General features: G+C 44.2%; 2 protein-coding genes across 6 annotated transcripts in view; one reads left to right on the top strand and one right to left on the bottom strand.

Moving 5' to 3' along the window:
* Positions 1-18,540, top strand: part of LRIG1 (leucine rich repeats and immunoglobulin like domains 1) — a 92,447-nt gene extending 73,907 nt beyond the window's left edge. The window contains exons 9-19 of one of the 2 annotated variants that reach the window (XM_054837963.1): positions 825-905; positions 6,337-6,408; positions 7,721-7,792; positions 10,060-10,223; positions 12,036-12,356; positions 13,000-13,281; positions 13,832-14,251; positions 15,560-15,682; positions 16,287-16,436; positions 17,537-17,830; positions 18,019-18,540. In XM_054837963.1, coding sequence (XP_054693938.1) covers positions 825-905; positions 6,337-6,408; positions 7,721-7,792; positions 10,060-10,223; positions 12,036-12,356; positions 13,000-13,281; positions 13,832-14,251; positions 15,560-15,682; positions 16,287-16,436; positions 17,537-17,830; positions 18,019-18,251 — 2,212 coding nt within the window. In that variant the 3' untranslated portion in view covers positions 18,252-18,540. Of the gene's footprint in view, positions 1-824; positions 906-6,336; positions 6,409-7,720; positions 7,793-10,059; positions 10,224-12,035; positions 12,357-12,999; positions 13,282-13,831; positions 14,252-15,559; positions 15,683-16,268; positions 16,437-17,536; positions 17,831-18,018 lie in introns of both variants that reach the window. The other variant, XM_054837962.1, reaches the window with a different exon arrangement.
* Positions 18,541-20,868: 2,328 nt separating this feature from the next.
* Positions 20,869-22,045, bottom strand: part of SLC25A26 (solute carrier family 25 member 26) — a 90,164-nt gene continuing 88,987 nt past the window's right edge. For all 4 annotated transcript variants that reach the window (XR_008578784.1, XR_008578788.1, XR_008578786.1 and 1 more), the window contains one exon: positions 20,869-21,294. The gene's annotated coding sequence lies outside the window, so the exon portion shown is untranslated. The remainder of the gene's footprint in view (positions 21,295-22,045) is intronic.

The raw sequence follows: 22,045 nt of genomic DNA on the forward strand, positions 1-22,045 counted from the left end.
TTTCTTTTTACTTTACATTAGAAATGATAAATTTCTGTCTGTGTTGCTGGGTATTCATTGCTAGCTGGAATTAAAGCTAGGAGGGAAGGATTTTTAAACAGACTGTTTAAACAGCTTTTGTGGATCTCTGTGTTTGTTCTATGTGCTTGTTTTTCTTCAGACCTCTTTGACTCTTGTAATTGATGGTCAATTTGAAAGCCAAAAGAAGGTAACTCTGAAAAAGGAATTCTTACTCATTTTTTTAAAACTTTATACAGTGTTACACAGAGAGTTAGACTTGTGTAGTGATGATAGTGCTTTCCTTTGTTGAGCTTACAAGTTCCTTGCCAGAAAAAAATGCAGCTTCATAAACAATATACCAGATCATCTTCTGAAGGTGTAGCTGTAGACAAATATATGTATATGTGGGAATAGCCAAAGTTTTTTCTTAATTCATGATAGCAGCATTTAGGGACAGCTGTTTCTTGCAGTTTTGTTTTGGGACTTTACTTTCTTTTTCCTCCTTTTGTTTGGATGCACAGAATTAGAGAAGGACTGAAACCAACCTGTTAAAAAGTAGCTATCTGCCACTGCTGCTGTCTCGGAAACAAAGAGTTTCTGCAAGGAAAAAGCCAGGGCTCTTTTTGGGATGCACCATCTCAGTATGCATCAGTGCAGGAAAAGTAATTAGTGCTGCATTGCTGCAGGACTCGTCTTTTTCTGATAACTGTCAGGAGAAAATGGGAAGCTCTTTGTGTGGCATTGTCAAACTTTCTACTGTTTGTTTTTAACGTGAGCCTAGGGCTAAGACACAGGTTATGAGCTCTCTCTTGTCCTCTCCATAGGGAACTGGACCACAACGACATCTCAGGCACAATAGAAGATACCAACGGAGCCTTTACAGGCCTAGAAAACCTAAGCAAGCTGTGAGTATCCCTGGGTTTGAAGTTCTGCAAAGCACTTGTGTGCGTATGTGTGGGTGGGTCTCTCCTATGTAGCCTTCCTCCCTTTGGAACAAGATAAAAATCAACAGAAAATCTGAGATGTAGTAGTTTTGCAGGCTTACTGCAAGAGTGCAGATGTGGTTATCAAGCAGTTGTGTTTCTAAGCAGATATGAGGCAATTATAGTCCTTTTACAGCGATGAATTGACGGTGCCACATACTGTAGTTCAGAGACACAGGAGAGAAACTTGTTTTCATCTGTAAGATTCAACACAACTGTTCTGTTCTTCCAAAAGCAAACAGCAACAAAAGAGACCCCTTGCAATCTTCAGCGAAGCACTGATTGATGCAGCAAATAACAATAAACAGAGGAGAAAAATCACCCCATTTCCTGTTACAACAGAGGATTGAAACAGGATTCGTTTCTGTGGGATGCTCTGTCTGAGAGTGATCTCTTGGGCTTGCTTCCATGTGCAGCGACAATAAAAGGCACCATGGGGCATAGACTCTTAAAGGGATAAAAAGAAACCAAAGGCAATCATGCGCCTTGCAAATGTTTATAGCTTGCTTGGCCTTTGCAAGTATTTTCACATTGCTCTGTGCTTGTTCGTATTCCATTTGAAATCGGCTATATAAATCAACCCTGTCAGAGAAGTCTCTGATGGCTTGTGACAAATCAAGAGTCTTTCTAATCATTACCTCTTGCCTTTGTTTAAGTTCTCAGCACCCCCCCATCACGCTGTCTCTGATGCTGAGATGGCACAGCCAGAGGTGCAGTAAAAGTACCTCGATGGATAGCAGATGGCTAGAATGAATCCTAGCAGGTGGTATATTGTCACGATCTCATTAGAGACTCCTGGGGGAGTGGGAAGAGCTGTGGCAGGATTCATTGGGACGTAATGCTTAGCTGGAGAAGAAAAATTTAGAAATCACAGACGTAGAGGGCATTTGATCATTGTTGAGGGGAGTCACTGGATCCAAGAAGAGGGGAACCAAGTTGTAGCTGCAAATAAAGTGAGGCAGAAGGCGGAGAAGGACTTAAGGACCAGGGAGTCAGGCAGGGAGGTACAAGAAGTGTTGGAGAGGGAGAGGCCAGTAGGAATCGCTGTGCACGTGGAGTCAGGAAATCTTCCCACAAGTTGCTAGAGAAAAGGCAGAGGAGCAGATGTGGTGGGTGGGAGCATCCTTGGCTGCTCTGTGGCTGAAGGTTTTGGGTTGTCTGAAGAAACCAGTGAAACCATGTGAGCACCTAGAAGGGTAGTGGGAGCAGAGGTTTTGACAGAGGGATTTGCAGGCTGTAGGATTGTGAGTCTGTGGTGCTGCTTTCACAAGGGAGAGAAGGTGAAGTAAAGGAGTGGAGAGAGTGAGCTGTCCTGGTGGGATGTCCGCAACAGGGCATCCCTCCAATGTGCCCACTGCATGGGAGCAAAAGTGGCGGTCTCGAGTGATGGGGATATATTAGAAATGCTGGGTGCAAATAACAGGAGAGAGGTGAAAAAGCCAGAGGAGACAGCATTGAGGGAAAGAGTTCAGCAAGAGGATTGACTCAGCAACCAGGAGAAATGAGTACTGATGAGTTGTGGGGGTCAGGCAGAGGCCAGGAGGTATGGCAAGGAGAGGGAGGAGGAAGGAAGGAAGCAGAAGCAGCCTGCGGGGTTGTGTGGGTTTTGTGTTTGGAGCTCTGGGCAGAGCAGCTATCACTCTCCTGTGAAATAGCCATGGCCTGATCTGATGTTTATCATCCAGCGCGAGGAACTGCTTCGAAAGGTGTTCGGTTTTGTCTGCTGTTAGCAAAGGATGCAACAGGGGCTTGCACAAGTCTAAAGCAGCCAGGTTTGCATCTTTTTTCATGTTGTTGACCTCTGTCTTCTGTTGCACATGGACTTGGGCCAGGTCTGGGTTTGGTTGAACGCAGGGAAGGACATGTGCCCATGGTTTGTGGGGGGAATTGCAGCAAATTTCGTGACCTGGAAGAGCATGTGGATCAGGTGGTTCTTGTGCAGACAGGAGTGATTTGATTACCTAACAGAGCCAACCTGCTGTGGGACAGACAGGTTGCTGGGATTGTTCATTGTGAGCCAGAGTGTAAGGCTAGAAAAACCTCAGAATACGAGACGATTTCATTGTATTTCTTGAGGTGTTTTGGGACAGTCAGGAGTGGTCAGTTTTAAAGGGATCTACTTGAGTCCATTTTAGCTCATCAGCACGTAAATCCCAAACTTGTAATTTCATCTCAAGCTGAAGTAAGTATCATTCTTGCTGGCAGGATTTTTTTGTAAATAAAATTAAAAAAATCAGCCTTTACAGCAAACATTTCACTGTGTGATTTAGGGCCTGTGTTTAAACTGTCAACCAGCTTTAAGTGCATTAGCATACAAAAAATAAATGGGCACTTCAGAGGAAACCTTCCAATGAATTAATAATCACCTCAGCTCTGTGGAGATGGCCTTAAAAGCCGTTCCCCTTTGATCTGGCACAGATTAGCCTCTGAAAGGATTTAGCACAGAGAGAGTTGTTCACTGAAATGAAGGTGTTAAACTGAGAGGTGGGGAGGCCAGTCACTTTAGCCTTCTCTGAATTATATATGAAGCTCTCCAGGATGGAGAGCACAGGCCTAAATTAAAATGTTGCTTCAAGAAAGAGGGAGTAGAGAAGCACCGAAGCATAAAAAGCATCAGTGGAATCACTGGGGAACAACGAGTTTCCTAATTATTCAAGCTGCTAAATGTAACCGGTTTTTTGATGGCTCACTTGGTGACTGAGATCTTCCTGCAGGTGCAAAACTGGCTGGAGGAGAAAATGCTGCTTTCTAATGAATTGTGTGCCTAGCGTGTAATTATGCTTATGCAATCACTGGGAGAGCATGCTTGCGCCTAGCTCTGCCGACAGTGGAGGAGCATTTCTGGACAGCAGCAGGCAGGCTAATTGTGGAGCTGCATACCGCCGCGTTTGCATTCCAGCGTGCCACGGCCCTTTGAAAGGGGCCACTGGGTTCAAACCATTTCAGAACTGGAGAAGTGGTTAGTTGAAGTTTGAAAGGCATAATGATTTTAGTAAGTTTTCTGGGGCATGGCGTTATTACCAGTGTGTTACGTATTTCTTATATATGTAGCCATAAAATTGTATGCATCTATACAAGTAGTGTATGCATTGTGTATTCACATCCCCAGACTTACTGCTTATCTCTGCACAGGTAAGTAAGCAGATATAACCAGTATCTCCAATTTTTAAAAGACCAATAAATAGAAATCTCCAGTTAAACTCCAACTCAGCATAACACCCTCATGTAGGAATATGGCTCCAGAAATTAGCGTGTATGAATGCAGCCATATGACCGGAGTTTGCATCTAGTAAATTATTTACTATATTAATCATTCTAATGGGTTCTTCAAAACCTTCATTAATACAGCATCCCTTTTACCAAATGATGGTACACATGATTGCACACATCCTGCGGTGCTTGGGGTATTTCACCCAGAGCAGAAAGCCACACACGCTCCCATGCAGTAAATAAGACCTCTGATACCCTGGTTTTGGTGCTGTAACAACGACCTCAGTAAAGCTTACTGCAGATATTTAGAACAATACCATCGATAAAGCAGGTTGCAGCTGTCTGGAGCCTTTAATCGGCCACCAGCATGCCTACGATAGTTGTCTTTATTCTCAAATCAAATAATTAATGAAGGGACACAGCTCTGAAAATTCAGCTGTGATTTTGTATGAAGTTAACTCTGCCCATAAGAAGGGGCTTCAAGGATGTGTCACTGTGGAGGCCGGGATGTGGCTTTGCCTGAAACTGAAGCTTTTGGTTGTGTTTTGTTCTAGAATGGCAAGATTTGTGATTTTGGGGTCACAGACCTTTTGTGTGGAGCAACCAGTCTTTCCTGTCTACCCAGGAATTTAGAGTGGTGGCTCATCCGGCAGTACCACCATCAGGGTGATTGATTTTGTGAGGACCTACTCAGGATCATAGTGTTGTCCAGTGGCAGGCACCCAAATTCCATCCAAAGACAACAGTGATACAGTCTCAGTCCTCACTGTCATAACAGCGTGATGAGCCCCAATTTTCCTTTCTACCCATTGCGGCATCCACCACGTCATCCACACAGAAACTGGGCTTTCTGGGTGCCAGTGTTGAGACACCAAATTATCCTGATATTTGAAGGGCACTTTGTGGAAAGCCCTGACGAGCTCCTGCAAATCTATTTGCCCATGCAGTGGCTGCACATGCTCCATCTTGTACCCCAGCATCCTTTCCCCACCCGGCAGCCAGCAGTGGGACCATCATAGCCTTTTTAGGGTGCAAATACAGGTTACGCTCTATATTGAAGGAAAAATCTTGAAGGAAAACTCAATCAAAGGCAGCATGGTATGTGCCAGTTTTTCACCTGAGGTGTCAGTGATAACTTGCATTGGACACCATGTGAAGCAGGTGGTGATAAAAGATGCACCTGGAAGATAAACCTTAGACAGAGGTCTAAGGTTTATCTTCTCCAGGTCTTCCTGGGGAAGGAAAGCATTCCTAATTAATGACATTGGTTGATGTTTTAATAAAACAGGTGAGGACACCATCCATTTTGCATGAACCCTGCCCCTGACTGATCACCACTGGTCAATATTTATAGAGAACTGTTACTTTGCAGATAGCAGCTGGGCTGTGATCGCTCCAGCTGGCTGTTGCCTGCTGATAGTCTACCTCTTGCCGCTGCGTAGCACTGTGCTGATTCGGAGGAATGCTCTGGTCACAGATGCAAGCAAGCACGCTCCTCAGCGCTGTACATTATTACCTTTTCTTCCTTTTGTCCCTTGAAATTACCATTTGATTATTATTTACTGCATTATATTATTTTACGGTTGTATTTATAATAAGCTAAGGAAGGAAGTCAGCAGTTACTTTGGTTAGCTGCTGTATAAATGTGCAGCCAAGAGCCAGCCCTCAGCCCTTGTGTGTGTGGATGTCCTTTCAGGCCAAGCAACAGTGAATAAATTACCACTTACTGTCTGGGAAGAAGTCAGAAATGAAAAGTGTTGCGGGGAGAGACCAAATTCTTGTTAAACTGTCATTGCACTTTATCCTGTCCACAGCCAGCCTGCAAAGAATAGAGGGGACCTTCTGTTACTCAGCAAGCTGGTTTTCAAGCACTGCAGCAAACCTCCCTTTTTACGTGATATGGCACATTCCCTTTTGTGCTGTCATCACTACTAAATTCAAATACAGATAAAAGGATTTAATTTCAGGAGTGGGAAAGCGAGTATACTTCAATCCTCTTAATCTCCATGCAGTTCAGATTTCCCGGGACTTGCACTGAGCGCATATATCAGATAAAACCACGCTAATTGTGTTCGTTCTTTTTCTGCCCCCCTCTCCCCATTTTCTTTCTGTTTATCTGGCACTGGATGTTTGGAAACTGCAGAACTCTGTTTGGAAACAAGATCAAGTCGGTGGCCAAGAAAGCGTTCTCAGGATTGGAGGCCCTGGAGCACCTGTGAGTAACCCACCATGCCTCGGAGTTTGGGAAGGGGGGTCTGCCAGAAGGAGCTGCTTGAGAGATCTGCTAGCAATTTAATAGCGTCTTTGTAAACTGAGAAGCCAGTCCATTTGTGGGGGCCACCTGCTTCCTTCTCATTATAAGTTCGCCTCAACTTTGGCCTTTTTTTGTGCCAGGAACAAAGTTATAGAACATGTGGCAAATCTGCATGCTCTTAATTTTTTGATTTGTTCTTGCATAAATATCGCCTTGACTTGCATATTGCTTCTTTGGAGGCTGCTAGCAATGAAAATACACTATTTCAGATGTAGCCCTCGCTCCTCCTCCCTTGCCCCAACTTCCTCCTAAATCTAGGCTTCTGGCAGTGACACATGTTACAAATGACTGCTTACGATGCAGGCACCGAAGATCCCCAGTCAGCATGACTGCCTTAGAGCGATTTGCAAGAAGTACATTTTGGCTGATGTTATGTAATTTTTTTTTTCTGTGTCCCAAGGCTGATGACTCCAGCAGTGATTCATGAATAACTTCCTTTCTGAATTAACACAAGTTAAAGTATATGTGATTTTGCTCTAGATGTTTTATTGGCTGTAGATTGTATGAAACGTTAGGACCATTGAGAGCATACTGAAGGGTTAGGGCTGCCTGACTGTGGGGGTACGTTCCCAGGTAAAGGTTCCCCTATTAATGTCGTACTGAGATTTTCCTCTGCGAGCAGTGCTTGTCTGTCCCACGCTTCACTTAGTAAGCTTAAGCCCTAAATTTGATGCTGCCCTTTTTTTAGAGCACAAGTGAATTTTTTTAATTAGCAATAGTTGCGAGGGAATCTTGTAAGAATACCTTCTTTTGGAAACATTGCCATGTTTTTCAAACACAATAGTATCCTCTCAAAGTCACTTTCAAATAACTTCTCAGATGCCGTTTAGTGAAAGTATTCGCTTTCTTTATGTTTGCTGAAAGTCTAGCCTGGGATATGACATTCCTGACTATCTTTGGTTATTGAGGGGGTTGAGGAATTTCTGAGCTATGGATGATGGAGGTTGCTGAGACTGAGAAAATGTAGTGAGAAGGTGGGGTATGGAATGACTTAGTGATTTATTCCCGTAATTTTTGTTGATTGATTATTGCTCAGCAATACTTTATTGAATATTAAAATGTTTTGTGGAAAGCTACGTCTATGAGCTGCAAGTACATATGGCCTTAACAAGGAGCTACCAAATCACCTGCTACTAGAGTCATTGCTTGTGAGAGACTTTGTCACAGCCACAGCATCCCTTTTGTTCACATTGCCCTCTGTTGTGTTCTGCAGGAACCTTGGGGATAACGCCATCCGCTCTATTCAAGCAGATGCTTTTGCTAAGATGAAGAGCCTACAGCAGCTGTAAGTAATTGGACTGTACACGCCATTAAGGAGGCAGGGATCCTTCTTGCCCTGGATGTGAGAAGTAGCATGTTGTTTCCAGTGGGGTGTTATTCACATTACTACTCATTTATTTCCTCCTCCCCTCTGTCCTCCTCTGCAGGGTATTTTTACACATGAGTAGATGTCACGGGAACATCTTGCGTTTAATAGTCAGTGAAATTAGATCATCGGAACAGGTTCTTCCAGCAGGTTCGCATCTGTGCGATTATTCATCTCCACTCAGGAAGTCCAGCCCTGGTCCTGTTAGCCATCTCTCCTTCTTATGCTGCCACTGATTTAATTCCCAGTGGCCCATCTGCTTCTTTGTTGTACCTGTGTTTAGGGTTTGCATACAGTACTGACACATCAGTGATAAGCACCATTTGAACTGGATCCACTTGTCATCCAGCCTTCTGGTGTAAAAGTACGGATGTGTTATCAGAGCTGCTGCTTGTGTTCCAAACTGGGGCTCTGCACTGTTATCAGATACTGTTTCCAGTCTTGCCTGATTTCCTTTTCTCTTTTTCTCTATAAATTTTTAATCCACTGTCCATGCATTGCTACACTTTGGAGTAGTGCAATGTCTGTGGAACAAGAAATCACTTATTTGGCGTTTGGGCAGGTTCAGATTCTTCTTCCTGGCATTGGAAATGGGAATCGGATGGTCACTGTTAGCAATGACATTTAATACCCGTGACTGGGGAATGAATAAGATAAATGTTGTGTGTCCATTGTTTGTTTAACCACCTTATCTTTTGCACTGGCTCTTGAAACAAAATTGGGGTGAAAGATTGATCTTATTAGAGAAGAGCTTGTGGGATCCAGATATTGTGAAGGAACCTTTATGCCACAGAGGAGGTGGCTTTCAGATAGGGGATATATACATGCAGAATGCATTGTACTGAAGTCTTAAATACTAAGGGTCTCTGACCTGTCCCAGCTAGCCAGCAGTGTTTGTGCCATCACGTGTGTTAGGGGCTGCACATCCTTCTAGGACAGCAAAGTGGACAGCTTTGGAAAATCAGATCCCTGTGTTCCCTCATTCCCTCCCTTTCCAGTCCATTTCTTTCTTTCTTTTCCCCTTTCCTGGCTAGTTTCAGACTTCAGGATTTCCTGAGGTTACCAGGTAGAAAAATGGGAGGAGATTCACATCTTCTTAGAACACAGTGCTGGAGTTGGGATTCTGCTGTGCTCTTGATATCCTGCTCTTGCACACCTTTCAGTATTGCAGGACAGGACTTCTCTGTCTGGGGCCATTTTACCGGTCTCTGAGGCATTTTCCTGTTCGATTTGAGGGATCAGACTGGGTTTCCCTAGGGTCTTGGACCAAGCCAGACCAAAGTCTGAATTCCCTGTTGGTGTAAACTTGCAATTCTGGCCTCACAGCTATGCTGAGCCATAATTTGGTCCACAATATTTAACAAAAAAAAAAAAAAAATCCTGAGGCTTCCCTTTTATTTGCTCTTTTCTTACCAGAAGGTGCTAAGTTACTGTTAGGATGCTGAGAAATGTTTTTGTGTTTTGCTTTCCAAACTAGTCACTGGTTGTATTGCGTTTACACAAATGTCTTTGGTCATTTCTCTTCCACTGCTTCTGTCAATCAGTAAATACGACATCAGCTACACCTCTTATCCCTGATGATGCTGGTGTGCCAACACGTACCTTACAGAAGGCAGGCAGGGCCCTCTCCACTTACTCCTGTGGTGTTGGCCACCGAGGAAACTGAAGGTCTTACAGTGGGAACTTGGCATCCTCTCACTGTTCAGTAATTAAGTCCTGAATTCAGCCCCCACCAAAGATGCTCAAACCACAGAGGCAGAGAAGGAGCATGCATGATAATAAGATGCAAGAAATGGAAGCAGGATGGGCTGTACTGTTGACTTGTGCCTCTGCTGTGTGTCTCCTTTGTAGATGATCTGCCTTGGTTTCTCTCACTTAAGCCAGGGATGGCATTGCTCTTCTGTGCCTGGGGATCACTCTGGAAGTTGGTTAATAAATACAAGGCACTAGGAAGTGTCACTGGAGTACAGGAATGGGTTGCTCTGTGTGGAGATGAAATGCTGTTTAAATGTGTTATGTATTTAACATCGTTAGTGCCTTTAGGACAACCCTGCAGTCCTTTTTTTCCTTCCACCCATGCTGGGGGGGAGGGAGGAATGTGTCTAACATGAAAGGGTTGTGAGCTTTCCAGCCCTCTCTCCGTGCGGGACTCACAGCAGGCTCGTGTTGGTTTTGTTTCCCTGCAGCCACATAAATAGCGACAGCTTCCTCTGCGATTGCCAGCTGAAATGGTTGCCCCAGTGGTTAGTTGAGAAAGAGCTGCAATCCTTTGTGGTGGCCACCTGCGCCCATCCTGAGTCACTCAAAAGCAAGAGCATTTTTGCCATCCTGCCAGAAAGTTTTGTGTGTGGTAAGTCTTGCCTCTGTGTTTTGAGGTTGTACGAAGGGTAGGACTCACTTGGGAAACATTTTCTTTGCCTACAAGCATGTTATTATGAGAGGGTTTCTGTTTTGTTTTGTTATTCAGTGGGATCAAAGGAAGCCCAGCCTGCATTTTAAAAATTTGTCATTGGCTACAATTTATTTCCCACCAAAACCACACAGCGCATTGGTTGCATCCAGTGGATTCCTTACAGGGCTCCCTGAGTATTAAATCAAAAGGGACTAATGCTTGTTCCAGTTCTAAATGGAGCTTGCGCAGAGACTTCCCCAGTCCTTTTGGTTTGATACTACCAAGACTGCAGCTGTAATTTTTTTCACTCTGTAGTGTTGTGCACTTCTGTGGCTTTGTGTTCTTCACTCATCTTTTCTCCCTCTTGAAAATAACAAAGGGTTAAAAAAAAAAAAGCAGAGGAGAATCTCTCCATCACAGCTCCTTTTTTTGGGCCAGTAAGGCATTCCACGTGAACCAACCGACGACTAACAGTTGCATTATAATCTTTTTTTCTCCTACAGTTGATTTTCCTTCTAAACAGCACCTATTGCTGTTTTCCCACCCAAACACTGCAGTTGACTCTGCATCTGAGCTGTGGTTGCAAAGCAGCTTTACTTAATACCCAGCACACACAAATATCTACTACCTTTCTTGTAAAGAAAAGAAATGTAAATGATCAGAGGGGGCTAAAGTGGTGCTGTTCATGCATCCAGCTTTTGGGCAAAATAAAGTCCTGGTTTGGTGAGCCAAACCCTGTGCGGTGGAGCTGCATATGGCTATTTGATGAAAGAAAAACGAGCTTTTGACAACACTATTTAACTAAGTTGAATGCATGACTGGCATTGAACATGGAGCAAAAGCTTTGTTCCAGCTGCTGTCCCATGTCCCTCTCGATCCCAGAGTGGTAGGGCTCTGCCTAGGTGGCCTCTGTCTGAGCGAGTCTGGGAGGCTTGCTGTGTTCGTCTGGAAGAAGAGATCATGACGCTCCATCCCCACAGCAACATCACAAAGCGAAGACAGCTTTGCTTCTCCGCTGCCTGCCAAGTCCTCCAGGCACTAGTACTCCTGGTTCCAGAGGCCTGGCTGTTTAATTAAACCTTAGTCAAATATTAAATTACACCATTTGTAGAAATCTAATAAATGAATCTGCTTGGAACCTTGCAAAAACCAACAATCTTCGGGGCAGAGAGTGAGTGTGCAAAGCTTTCAACCTCAGATGGGTGACAGGCAGATACAGCTGCTTCTGCTTTGACAGTGCATGCTGCAGTCACCTTGCTTCATGAGCTTTTATCCCTAGAGGTGTTATCTGCAGCCGTGTAAGTGTCCTGCTCTCCCCTTCTGCTTCACACTAATGCAGGCCTTAGGGTGAAGTTTTAAGTTCAGTATTGCTCTTCATGCATGGGTTGTACAAGGAAGGATATTTTATTTAGATCACAGTATCTTTCTGAGGTTCAACTACGTGGGTGAAGAGAGCTAAGCATCTTGTAGATGTTTGAGGTGGCCATCTCAGTCCACCGATTAGAGAAGGAACCAGAGGAACGAGAGTCCTAGCTTAGACCAGCCACTCAGTGGAGTTGTGCATGGCACATCTGCACTGTAGAACCAGTCTTGATGGTGGAATGCTTTGCAAGAGCAGGCTGCTTTCCTGGTGTAGACAGCAGTGGATGTAAAAGCAGATGTGCGATAATGTCTTTCACTTACACACTGCTCATTTTTCATTGCATCCCTTTGCTTGCTCCAGTCTTTCCTCATAGTCCAGAACTAACTACGCCTGCTGTTTTCTCTTAGATGACTTCCCCAAGCCACAGATCATCATCCAGCCTGAGACAACAGTGGCTGTCCTTGGGAAGGACATCCGTTTCACTTGCTCGGCTGCCAGCAGCAGCAGCTCCCCCATGATGTTTGCATGGAAGAAAGACAACGAGATGCTGCACAATGCTGAGATCGAGAACTTTGCCCATGTGCGGGCAAAGGATGGTGAGGTGATGGAGTACACCACCATTCTGCACCTCCGGCATGTCACCTTTGCTCACGAAGGGCGTTACCAGTGTATCATCACCAACCACTTTGGCTCTACCTACTCCAACAAGGCCCGACTCACTGTTAATGGTGAGTAGGAAGCTGCTTTCTCATTCCTTTCCTCAGCCTGAGCTGGTATAATTCTCTGGGACTCACTTTTGGCAGGCAATTACTCGTGAGGGTCCATTCCTGATGGTGAGGAGCTCTTAACCTCTTCGCACCAGCTGCTTGCATTGCAGTGGATGCTGAGAAATGCCATGCAAGAAGCACATGCCAGGCTCATGATGGCTGCCATCCAGCCAAACACTTCAGCACGTTCTTAACAGCTTTAGCTGCCTCTTTTGGGCTGTTCTGGTAGAGTCTTTGCCCAATAAAATGGCCAAATGAAAATACAAAAGGATACAAAGAAGGAGGGACTGTAGTGATTGTAAGCTCTCTGTAGGAGAGGTAACAGGGTTTCTTCCCAAGGTAATCACAGAAGAAAATTAGCTTTGATCCCAGCTCTAATGATCTTGACTGGGGGGGTCTTGGACAGTGCAGACAGGTGTGTACGGTAGAAATAAGGGTTAGTCCCCAGCAGTTTAGATACATCCTGCAAAAGCAGCTTGCCGTCCTCTTGCCTATGGGAAATTCTCCTATTAGTCTCCTGCCTAGGAAGGAAAACAGAACTGCCCAGAAGATGGTGTTTTCCCTGTGGAATTGCTCATCCCTTTTTCATGTTTTTCTTTATCAGTGTTGCCCTCGTTTATCAAAACTCCCCACGACATCACCAGACGGACAGGGACAACAGCACGGCTGGAGTGTGCAGCTGAAGGACACCCCACCCCACAAATCGCCTGGCAGAAAGATGGGGGCACAGACTTCCCTGCGGCCCGAGAACGCCGCATGCACGTCATACCTGATGACGATGTCTTCTTCATTACGGATGTGAAGATAGAAGACATGGGTGTCTACAGCTGCACGGCACAGAACTCTGCGGGGTCGGTGCTTGCAAATGCCACCCTGACTGTACGGGGTAAGACGCATTAGTGCCCCAAGAGACGAAGTGGTCTGGATGGGATTGCTGTTCGAGCTCTTCAGCAGTTGCACATACAGCAGAGGGACAAAGGGGCAGTGCTCTGCATTAGTCTTGATTCGTTCTTTTACGTTGTAGTTAACTAATGAAACATACCCTGCTAATTAAGAGAAGGAGCCATAAGGTGCATTTCCTCTTGTGCCAAGGAAGCCCCTCCAACTGCCCTATTTGCTGTCTGGGAAAACGACTTTAAAAGGAAATTGCACTCCATCTCTCTTGTCCTGCAGAATAATTCACGTGTGTCAGCCACTGCCCCTTGTCCTCAGGGGTTTCTTTGATGGGAAGACTGACACCAGCTGGTTATGGGAAGGCCTTGGTAGTGATTGTTAGATATGTTGTGGTTTGCAGCCACCATGCTCCTGGGTACGTGGCCGTGTAGTGCATTGCTGTATATTTATCTGCAGGAACATCAGTTATGTTCAATACTGTTAAAAATAATCTGTTGTTACACTCTCCCCAAGAATTAACTTCTGTGTTTATTCCCCTGCAGAGACACCATCTTTGATTCACCCACTGGAAGACCATGTGGTGTCTGTAGGTGAGACTGTGGCTCTTCAGTGCAAAGCCACAGGGAGCCCACCTCCCCGCATTACCTGGCTAAAAGGTGACCAGCCCCTGATCGTGACAGACAGGCATCACTTCACCTCTGGCAACCAGCTGCTGATTGTTAGGAACGTTGTCCTGGAGGACGCTGGGAAATACACCTGTGAAATGTCCAACACCCTGGGCACAGAGCGAGCACACAGCCACGTGAGCATCTTACAGTCCCTTGGCTGTAGAAAGGACCGTACCACGGTGGGGATCATCACCATTGCTGTGGTGTGCAGCATTGTGCTGACGTCTCTGGTCTGGGTCTGCATCATCTACCAAACCAGGAAGAAAAGTGAAGAATACAGTGTCACCAACACAGGTAGCTCTAGTCTCCTGCTAAGGCTTTCTCTAAACTCTTGTGCTGTCAGATTTCCCACCGAGGCTGAATTGGCATGTCAGTAGCCGCACAATCACACTGGAAAAGCAGTTGGCTTATCTCTGTGGTTCTCTTGGCTCGCAAAGCTGGAATCAGCTTTCGCTTGCTGTTGAAGCATGTTCAGAGCTGCATTCCTACCCTTGGCTGGCTCTTCAGAAAGGTCTTTTCCACTTGGCAGTACTTTCACCCATTGCTTTGCTACTTTGATTTTCCATGACCATAAATGATAACTCTTGAGTCAGTCTGCATTACGTCCACGATGCTGGGAACCTGTCTTACTTGTTGGGAATCTGTATTTCCAAAGGTTTTGTATTCAAAACAGAAAAATTGGACTTTGAAGCTGGAATCCCTTTTTTCCATGTTGCCTGTAAGACCTGTTGTAGCGCTGCTGATGAGGGGCATCCTGTACTTTTCAGGGGAAGAAGCAGTGTTTATTGCTTCCTGCTGATCTTCAGAGGGGATAATTTGGTGCTGAAATAAGTGTTGCAGTGAGAATAACTCTTCTGCTCTCAACGTTATACAACCTCTGAAGAGAAGTATGGAAGAACCAGCCTAAAGCTTGCCGCCCTGCTGGGATTTGCAGCCTTCCTGTATTACACTTAGCTTTAGATACAGTACAACATAGATTTTAAAGTCATGGGCTAGGCAGGAAGTCTTGGATACCATATGACCAGTGCGATGTGTAAGTGGGGTTTTTCTCCCCCTTTTTTCCAGTCCTGAAAACCTAGGCCTTCATGCCTAGCATAATTGAGTTAGTTTGTATGACAGGGGAAACTGAAATTGCTCTATATAAAACGGAGAAAGCCAAGGACAGCTAAGGGGTTTAGACTTACTTTCCTGCTGAAGTGAATGGAAGGCCCTGTTCTCCAGAAATCTTTTACTCATGACTTTAGGAGACAGGACTCGAGTCAAAATGAGGAACTCTGAATTTCAGGGGAAAAGGAAGGGTGTACTTGTTCTGAAGAGACAGTTCCACCTCCACCTACCTTGTACTGACTATGCCAAATGCAAACTCCCCAAATGCCTTTATCAGCACTGTTATCTCACAGCTTTAAGCTTTGAAAAATCAGGACTGAGGCTTCTGAGGAGAATGGAGTGTTTAGGCAGTTCAGTTTCCACTGCATCCGTAGAAAATACGAGTTATAGATCTGGTCCCAAATCCCTCTTGAAAATATGATTTTGTATGCCTTTGAAAACAGAAGCCTTTATATCCTACCAGGACCTGACATTTCTCTGCTCCTGTTGCTCTAGATGAGACTATTGTGCCTCCTGACGTGCCGAGCTACTTGTCTTCACAAGGGACTCTCTCTGATCGGCAGGAAGCCGTCGTCCGAGCAGATAACCAACAGCCTAATGGGCACATAGACAGCAACGGTGAGAACCCGTTTAATTATTTTTTCTGTAATGCTGTATCTGAATTTGATAGGAGGAGGGAGAAATCACAGTACAAAGTACTTCTGTGCTTGTTATGAGTTATCTGCAAGATCTTCATAATGAATTCTCTAGCTACTGGATTTATGCAGAACAAGGATCTGTCTTTCACTTCACAAAGCTATCCTCTCCCAGTAATAAGTGTTCATACAAGCAGAGTGCTTCAGAAACTGCTCGGTCAGGCCCTAAGGATTATTTTTTTGCTAATTTTGGATTAGTTCTTTGGCACCAGAGTTACCTGCAGTTAAGCTGTACTAGAAAATACATTAGCATTGCCTGTCCCTGCCTTCAGGCTTAGAAATTAAATGCTGTGATTTTACAGTATTTAAACACAGCACATTATGAAGGAAAAGTTAAGCGTTCTGAACGAAGATTCTCCTGAGATTGCACAGCGTTTATTCTGTTAAACATTAGCTTAAAATTATCTATCATCTCCATTGCTATTTTTTCTCCCTTTTGCAGCTTTTACAGTAGAAATAAGACTAACAAGTCGTTCAGCTTAGAGCAGATGGTTGTAATCTGTAGCCAGATGGTTCGTTTGTTACAGGTATGTGTCAGACTGATGCTGGAAGGTGTCCAGATGTTGAAGCTCCCACCACTGTAGGCTGCAGACAGCCAAAGCTGTGTATCGGCTATAATAAAGACACTTGGAAAACTGAAGACATGGCTGATGGAATGCTTGTTCCAGATAAGACAGGTATAAAACCCATTAATCTGGAAAGGTATTTCGTGTTTGTACAGATCAGAAAGCACTCCAAGTCAGGCAGCATTAACACAAGAAATTGTTACCTTCAGAAAAAAAGAACCCAGAATGATTCTCAGGTGTGAGCACAGTAAATTTACTTTCTCCTTCTTGCTTTGATCCTCTATCAAGCTTGGATAGTTTGAATTCGAGGAACTGTCAGAAAGAGGCAGACTAAAGCTCATGATAGCCATTGCTTGCAGCTGCCTGATCAGTATTTCGATTTGAGCTATTCCTAAAGCGTGACAGCACTTTCAAACTGAAGATGTTAAACGTTTTCATGGTCTTTAAAGGGGCTGTCAACTTAAAAGCTCAGCTTTTTTTTAATTTTCAGAATTTAAAGGTTGTTTTGGGCACTACACCTGCCTCTGCTCTTTGCCAGTTTCTTGGGTGTTACACTCATACTTAGCTATTTTTAGAACGTGTTTTCTGTTCTCATGCTGTATTGTAACATCCACAGAAAAACAGCCAGTGAAAGAAATTTTCTCTCCAGGAGAAACTGTAAAGTTTAATAATGGAAAGTTGTTGAGTGCACTAAGGAAATGAACTTTCAACATTTAGAAACTCCTTCCCGCTTGCTGCTTTGAATTCTGCTCCTCTGTTATTTCCACTGACAGTAATGACATCTCTTGAGATAACAACATGAGTTGAGAGTGATCCTTGTAAAGCAGCAGCACAAAAATAAGAAAGGTAACTTGGTATTTTAAAGCAGCTACAGGAGAGTTCCACTTTATATTTCTACCCTGACTAGAAAGTCTGGAAAAGGAAGTAAGTGCACAGTTTATTTAAAACCAAGAAAGTCACAACTTCTTGGGAGTAAAAAAGCCAACTACTAAACCTTTAGTGATAGCTACAGAGTTCTGAAAAGCACAGGTATTTAGCCCTGTATAAACCTGAGAAATGTCCATATTATTTAGTGAGAGAGATTCCCACACTGCCGAGGGACAGAGGAGCTCAACAGCTGCCTTTTCCTTCTGCAAGTTGTGTGCTTCAGTGCCGACAGCTTCCAGCTGGTTAATCTTCGTTTGTCGCTGTTTTCCCTTCCCCCGTTAAAGGCTATGGCATGCCAGTTGTGTGCACGGACTGCAGCGGGAGCACGGACAGCATGAACCTCCACATTTACCCCAAGGAGTCGGAGTACTACTCGGAGAGCCTTAAGACTATGGATAATACCTACCCAAATGCACTGAGCAGGAAGAGGGGTGCAGGCACCAGCCTCCTTCATCCTCAGCCATGCAACGGGATTGTCAGCGGCAAAAGGATGGAAACAGACGGGACCCTCTACCCCAGCAACCACGACAGAATAAGACCTGGCAGCATGACCAGCCCGCTGCTTGCAGACAAACAGGGTACGTCTTTCCTTGGGGATGTCTCTCTCCCCAGATGCAATGTGCCTGGGTGATAGCAGAGCCCTGTTTTCTCCGTCAGCTTTTGTAACTGGCTCAAGGGCAGGAACGATTGCGGCAGGGCTGGTTTTAGGCAGAATGCTGGCAGGCTGAGCATCAGCTAACTGCGCTGGTTCTTTGGTTTCTTGCAGGCTCTTCACAAACCGTAGCAAAGCCTTCAGAGCTTAACAACCTTAACTTGGTGAGAGCTTCACCGGCAGGAGGGTCGTTAAAGCAATTGAACGTGCTTCCTGAAATTTCCCCGACACTACTGGATCTGCAGAGCGAAGCAGAGGTGAAACAGGCTCTCCTCTCCAACGGCTATGCGCCCAAGCCGGGTGACTCCCTTCACGAGCTGAGGCCACCGAACAGATCGCTGGACTGAGAGGACAGACTGCCATGTGCAAATTAACAAACATGCTATTATTTTTTTTTATTTTTTTTTTTTGCACAGAGTATATAGGCTACTTACTTCTACCTCAAATCTTGAACTGATGACCTGTCAAAGGCAAACAACTGAGGTATGAGAAACAAGCTTGTATGGGGAACAAACTCCTGTTCGAGCGTCATCTGTTTGTACATAGTTTAAAACTTCCCTGAGAAGTATGAAGCGTTCAAAAGTTGACTTGCATATGAAGCACATAAATGCAAGGGATTATTGTGTAAAGAGAAAAGTATTTGATACAATTGTACATAAGAGTTTTCATATATAAATATATATATATAAAAATATATATATATATCTTTTACAGAGGCTATTTTAATCTTTAGTGCATGGAAAACTGAATGAAATTTTACAATTTTGGCAATATTGTTTTCAGTATCAGGTTGCTGTTAAACTTTGTGAGAGAAATAATTCTGGTGCCTTAAATGCATAAGCAGAACTTTAAAAAGCCAGACTGTTCCAAAGGGATTGTCCTCTTTTCAATGGAAGTTCCTTTAAATCAAGTATCAGTTGGGTTACTTAGCACAAATTTCTTTCCCCTTTGAAATTTATTGCACTTAACGCATCTAAACAGAGATCTTCAACTGCTACAAATGAAGTTTATAGGAAAAAAACCCCCGTGCAGTGAGAAATTATGTAGCAACCCAATTTTTTCCTGTTGGTGGAAGAACTTAAATTCCATTACTTTTCAAAACTGCATAAAAATTAGTATTTGAACTGTGACTGCATGATATTAGAGTGGACCACACAAGAGGCACTAAATAATTCAGCAACAGTGCAGAGCTCCAAAACACCCGGACAAAAAGGCTGTCTTGATTAGTGAGCAGTCATTACCAAAATAAATAATTCATGCAGTGAACAGTGGGGTGGTCTCATATATTGCACCGGTCACAAACCATCATAGCAGGAGGTGTTACCTGCCTGTATATGCTGTTGCAGTACTGGTGGCCTGCAGACCTGGTGGCAGACATTTCCCTCCCCAAGGGATGCAGCTTTACCTGTGTCGGTGCATATAGCAATGCAGCCTTGGCCCCCTTTAGTAACCTGTGCTGGTATAATGCATTTTCACACCCAAATACATCTGTTCTGGGTTTGAAACCATACAGCTGTTTTAACATCAAAACTCAAATTGCACTCCTGAGCTGACAGCTGTACTGTTAGCTCATCTGATACTTTTTTCTTCTCCCTGCACCAAAATGTCACGCTTTCTTGTTGAACACTATTGCCCCCCTCTGCAGCCAGACTCTTTGTATGAGAATATCCGCTTCAAATGAATGTTGCTGCTTTGGGCAGCAATTGTGGGCTATTCAGAAATGTAGTCATTTAGAAGGGAAACTGTTGATGGTTGAAAGTACTCTGTTAAATGGAAGTGTCCCAAGTATTTTTATGTGGTCTTTTTAAGTTCATCCATGAATGGGGGGGAAAAGAAGTACCCACATTGGTCAAACAGATCTTTGTCACTTCTGACTTCACTATGACGCTTCTTATTTATAGAAAGGCTGCTTTCCGTTGGTGTTGGTACCTGTGGATGGAGGACTCCCTTCAGTTACTTGTAATTTGAGTTCTGCTAACATGAGGTTGCTAACTCTGGTGATGACTACTTTGGGGGAAGGTTTATTTGGGGGGGGGGGGGTTGTTACTTTTTTCCTTAGGAGCAATTCAAATGCCAGTTCCACTGAGGCTGAGTCTGGTGGAAATCCACCTTTGCTAGTACTGTGGCTCAGAACAAGCGTCAGAAACCAGGGCAGAACCATGTTGTTGACTGTTCAGCTCCATCGCTTTGGGCTCTGCCCAACAGCTACTGCGCCTGCAGGGCTCCAGTGAGCAGCTACGTGCTGCCCCCTCCTTTTATTACAGGCTGGTCCCCTCCAGCTGTACTCTGAGCAGCCACCACCCTGTAAGGGACAGTCCTCTTGCCGTTGCCCAGCGGCTGATGGCAAGTTGGGCTGTAGGCTGGCCAGCCGACCCTGACCTGGGTGCAGTGAGGCACAATTCAGCCAGGTTCCCTGGCTGTACCAGTCCCTGACTATTGACATGTTTGCACTTTTGAGACAGGTGGTGAGTTATGTTGAGTGCCAAGTTTATTCAAAGCAAAGGAAATGGATGTTAGAAACTTATTAAACTCAGTGTAATTTTCCCCTTTACTCAAGGGAAAAGTACGCTTCAGAACTGACTTGCAGGGTGAAAACAGTGGAACCGGGGTCATGGGGAAGATGGGAGTGATTCAATTGACTCATTTGGCTGGTGGACATGTCATCACCATTGCAGATACAAAGCATATTTGCCACATTAACATTTGAAAATAATGTTTCTGAATAAAGTTAACTGCCTAATGTTATGACTTCCACTAAATATGTGAATTTGCTGCTTCTAAGAGGCAATGTGAAAGAGGAAGTATTACTTTTGTGTACAAAGTTATTTATTTATTAGAACATTTGGTACAATGTTGTACATTGAAAAACATGTAAGATATTGAAGTGTCTAACAAATGGCATTGAAGTGTCTTTAATAAAGGTTCATTTATAATATTACAGCTGCTTTGTTGAGAGTGAGCTTTTGGGAGTTTCAGTTGAAAATTAAATAAAATTCTAATCCATTGCTATACCCTTTTCTGTCTTTGATGAAAATGCAGACTAACTGCCAAAATCACTGCTGCTGAAACTGGAGCCGCAGCTTTCCCCTGAGATGCTGCAGGTCAGCATGAGGTGCTGGGGTGGGAGTTGGGGCTGTAGGGAAAGACGCAGTGAAGAACTCGTGAGAAATACTTGAGCAAGTTGCTGTATTAGAAATGTATCTGGCCAGTGCCCTGATCTTGGCACCGCAAATGGAACAGGTGGGGTGTGAGTGTGTGTAAGTATGCAAGAAAAATGGGCACCAGACTCAGCTGCAGTTGTGAACGCTTATGGCTTTCTCAAACCTAAACCTCACCCAGTATGGAAATTCCAGAGGCAGCTTTGGAGATAAGCTTGAATTCTTCCTTTAACTAAAAAAAAAAAAAAAAAAAAATCTCAATTCAGTTCCCGTATAGTTTTAAAAAAAAAAAGTATTTTTCTCCTCCAAATTACAACTTCAGGTATAAAGCAGATTTTCTTAGACTACTCTGAAAGTTCCTTAACACATGTAGGAGTTAAAATATTTTAAAAATGGAAAAGAAAGAGCCTTTAAGAGGCTGGTGCCTGGTCTGAGATTCAAGTTTTGTTATTCCACGTTATCCTAGTAATGTGCTAAAATTAATTTTTCAAGTTTTGGTAAACTTGAAATAAAACGTTGCTAAACCTGAAGGCACGTGGGCAGTAGGAGAAAAAAAAAAACAAAACACAAACCACACCACATTTTTAGGTCTTCAGCCCCCCATAACCAAAAGTAATTTTTTCAGCAGGATTGGCCAAACTGGTGTGTGCAGAGCAGGCCCCGTGTGTTGTGTGTCGTCGTTCCCCCCCGCCAACCCTGCTGGGTGCCCTTGTCCTTTCTGCAGCACAGAGGAAGGGCAAGCACCGGGGGGGGGGGGGGGGGGGCGGTCTCCCCCTGCCCATTAGGTTTGCTAAAACAATTTGGCTAGTTTTGGGATGGGTTTTGTTTGGGTTTTTTGCATTTAAAAAAAAAAAAAAAAAAAGCAGTGATGACAAAAACTGATTATGCAAATATTAAGTAAAAACAACAAAAATGCAGCATTTGGACCCAATGACTTAGAGGCATGATTATTTTCAGCTCAAGTAATTAAATGCACCAACTGC

Source organism: Grus americana, chromosome 11 (genome assembly GCF_028858705.1).
Source record: "Grus americana isolate bGruAme1 chromosome 11, bGruAme1.mat, whole genome shotgun sequence".
NCBI classification, from domain to species: Eukaryota; Metazoa; Chordata; class Aves; order Gruiformes; family Gruidae; genus Grus; species Grus americana.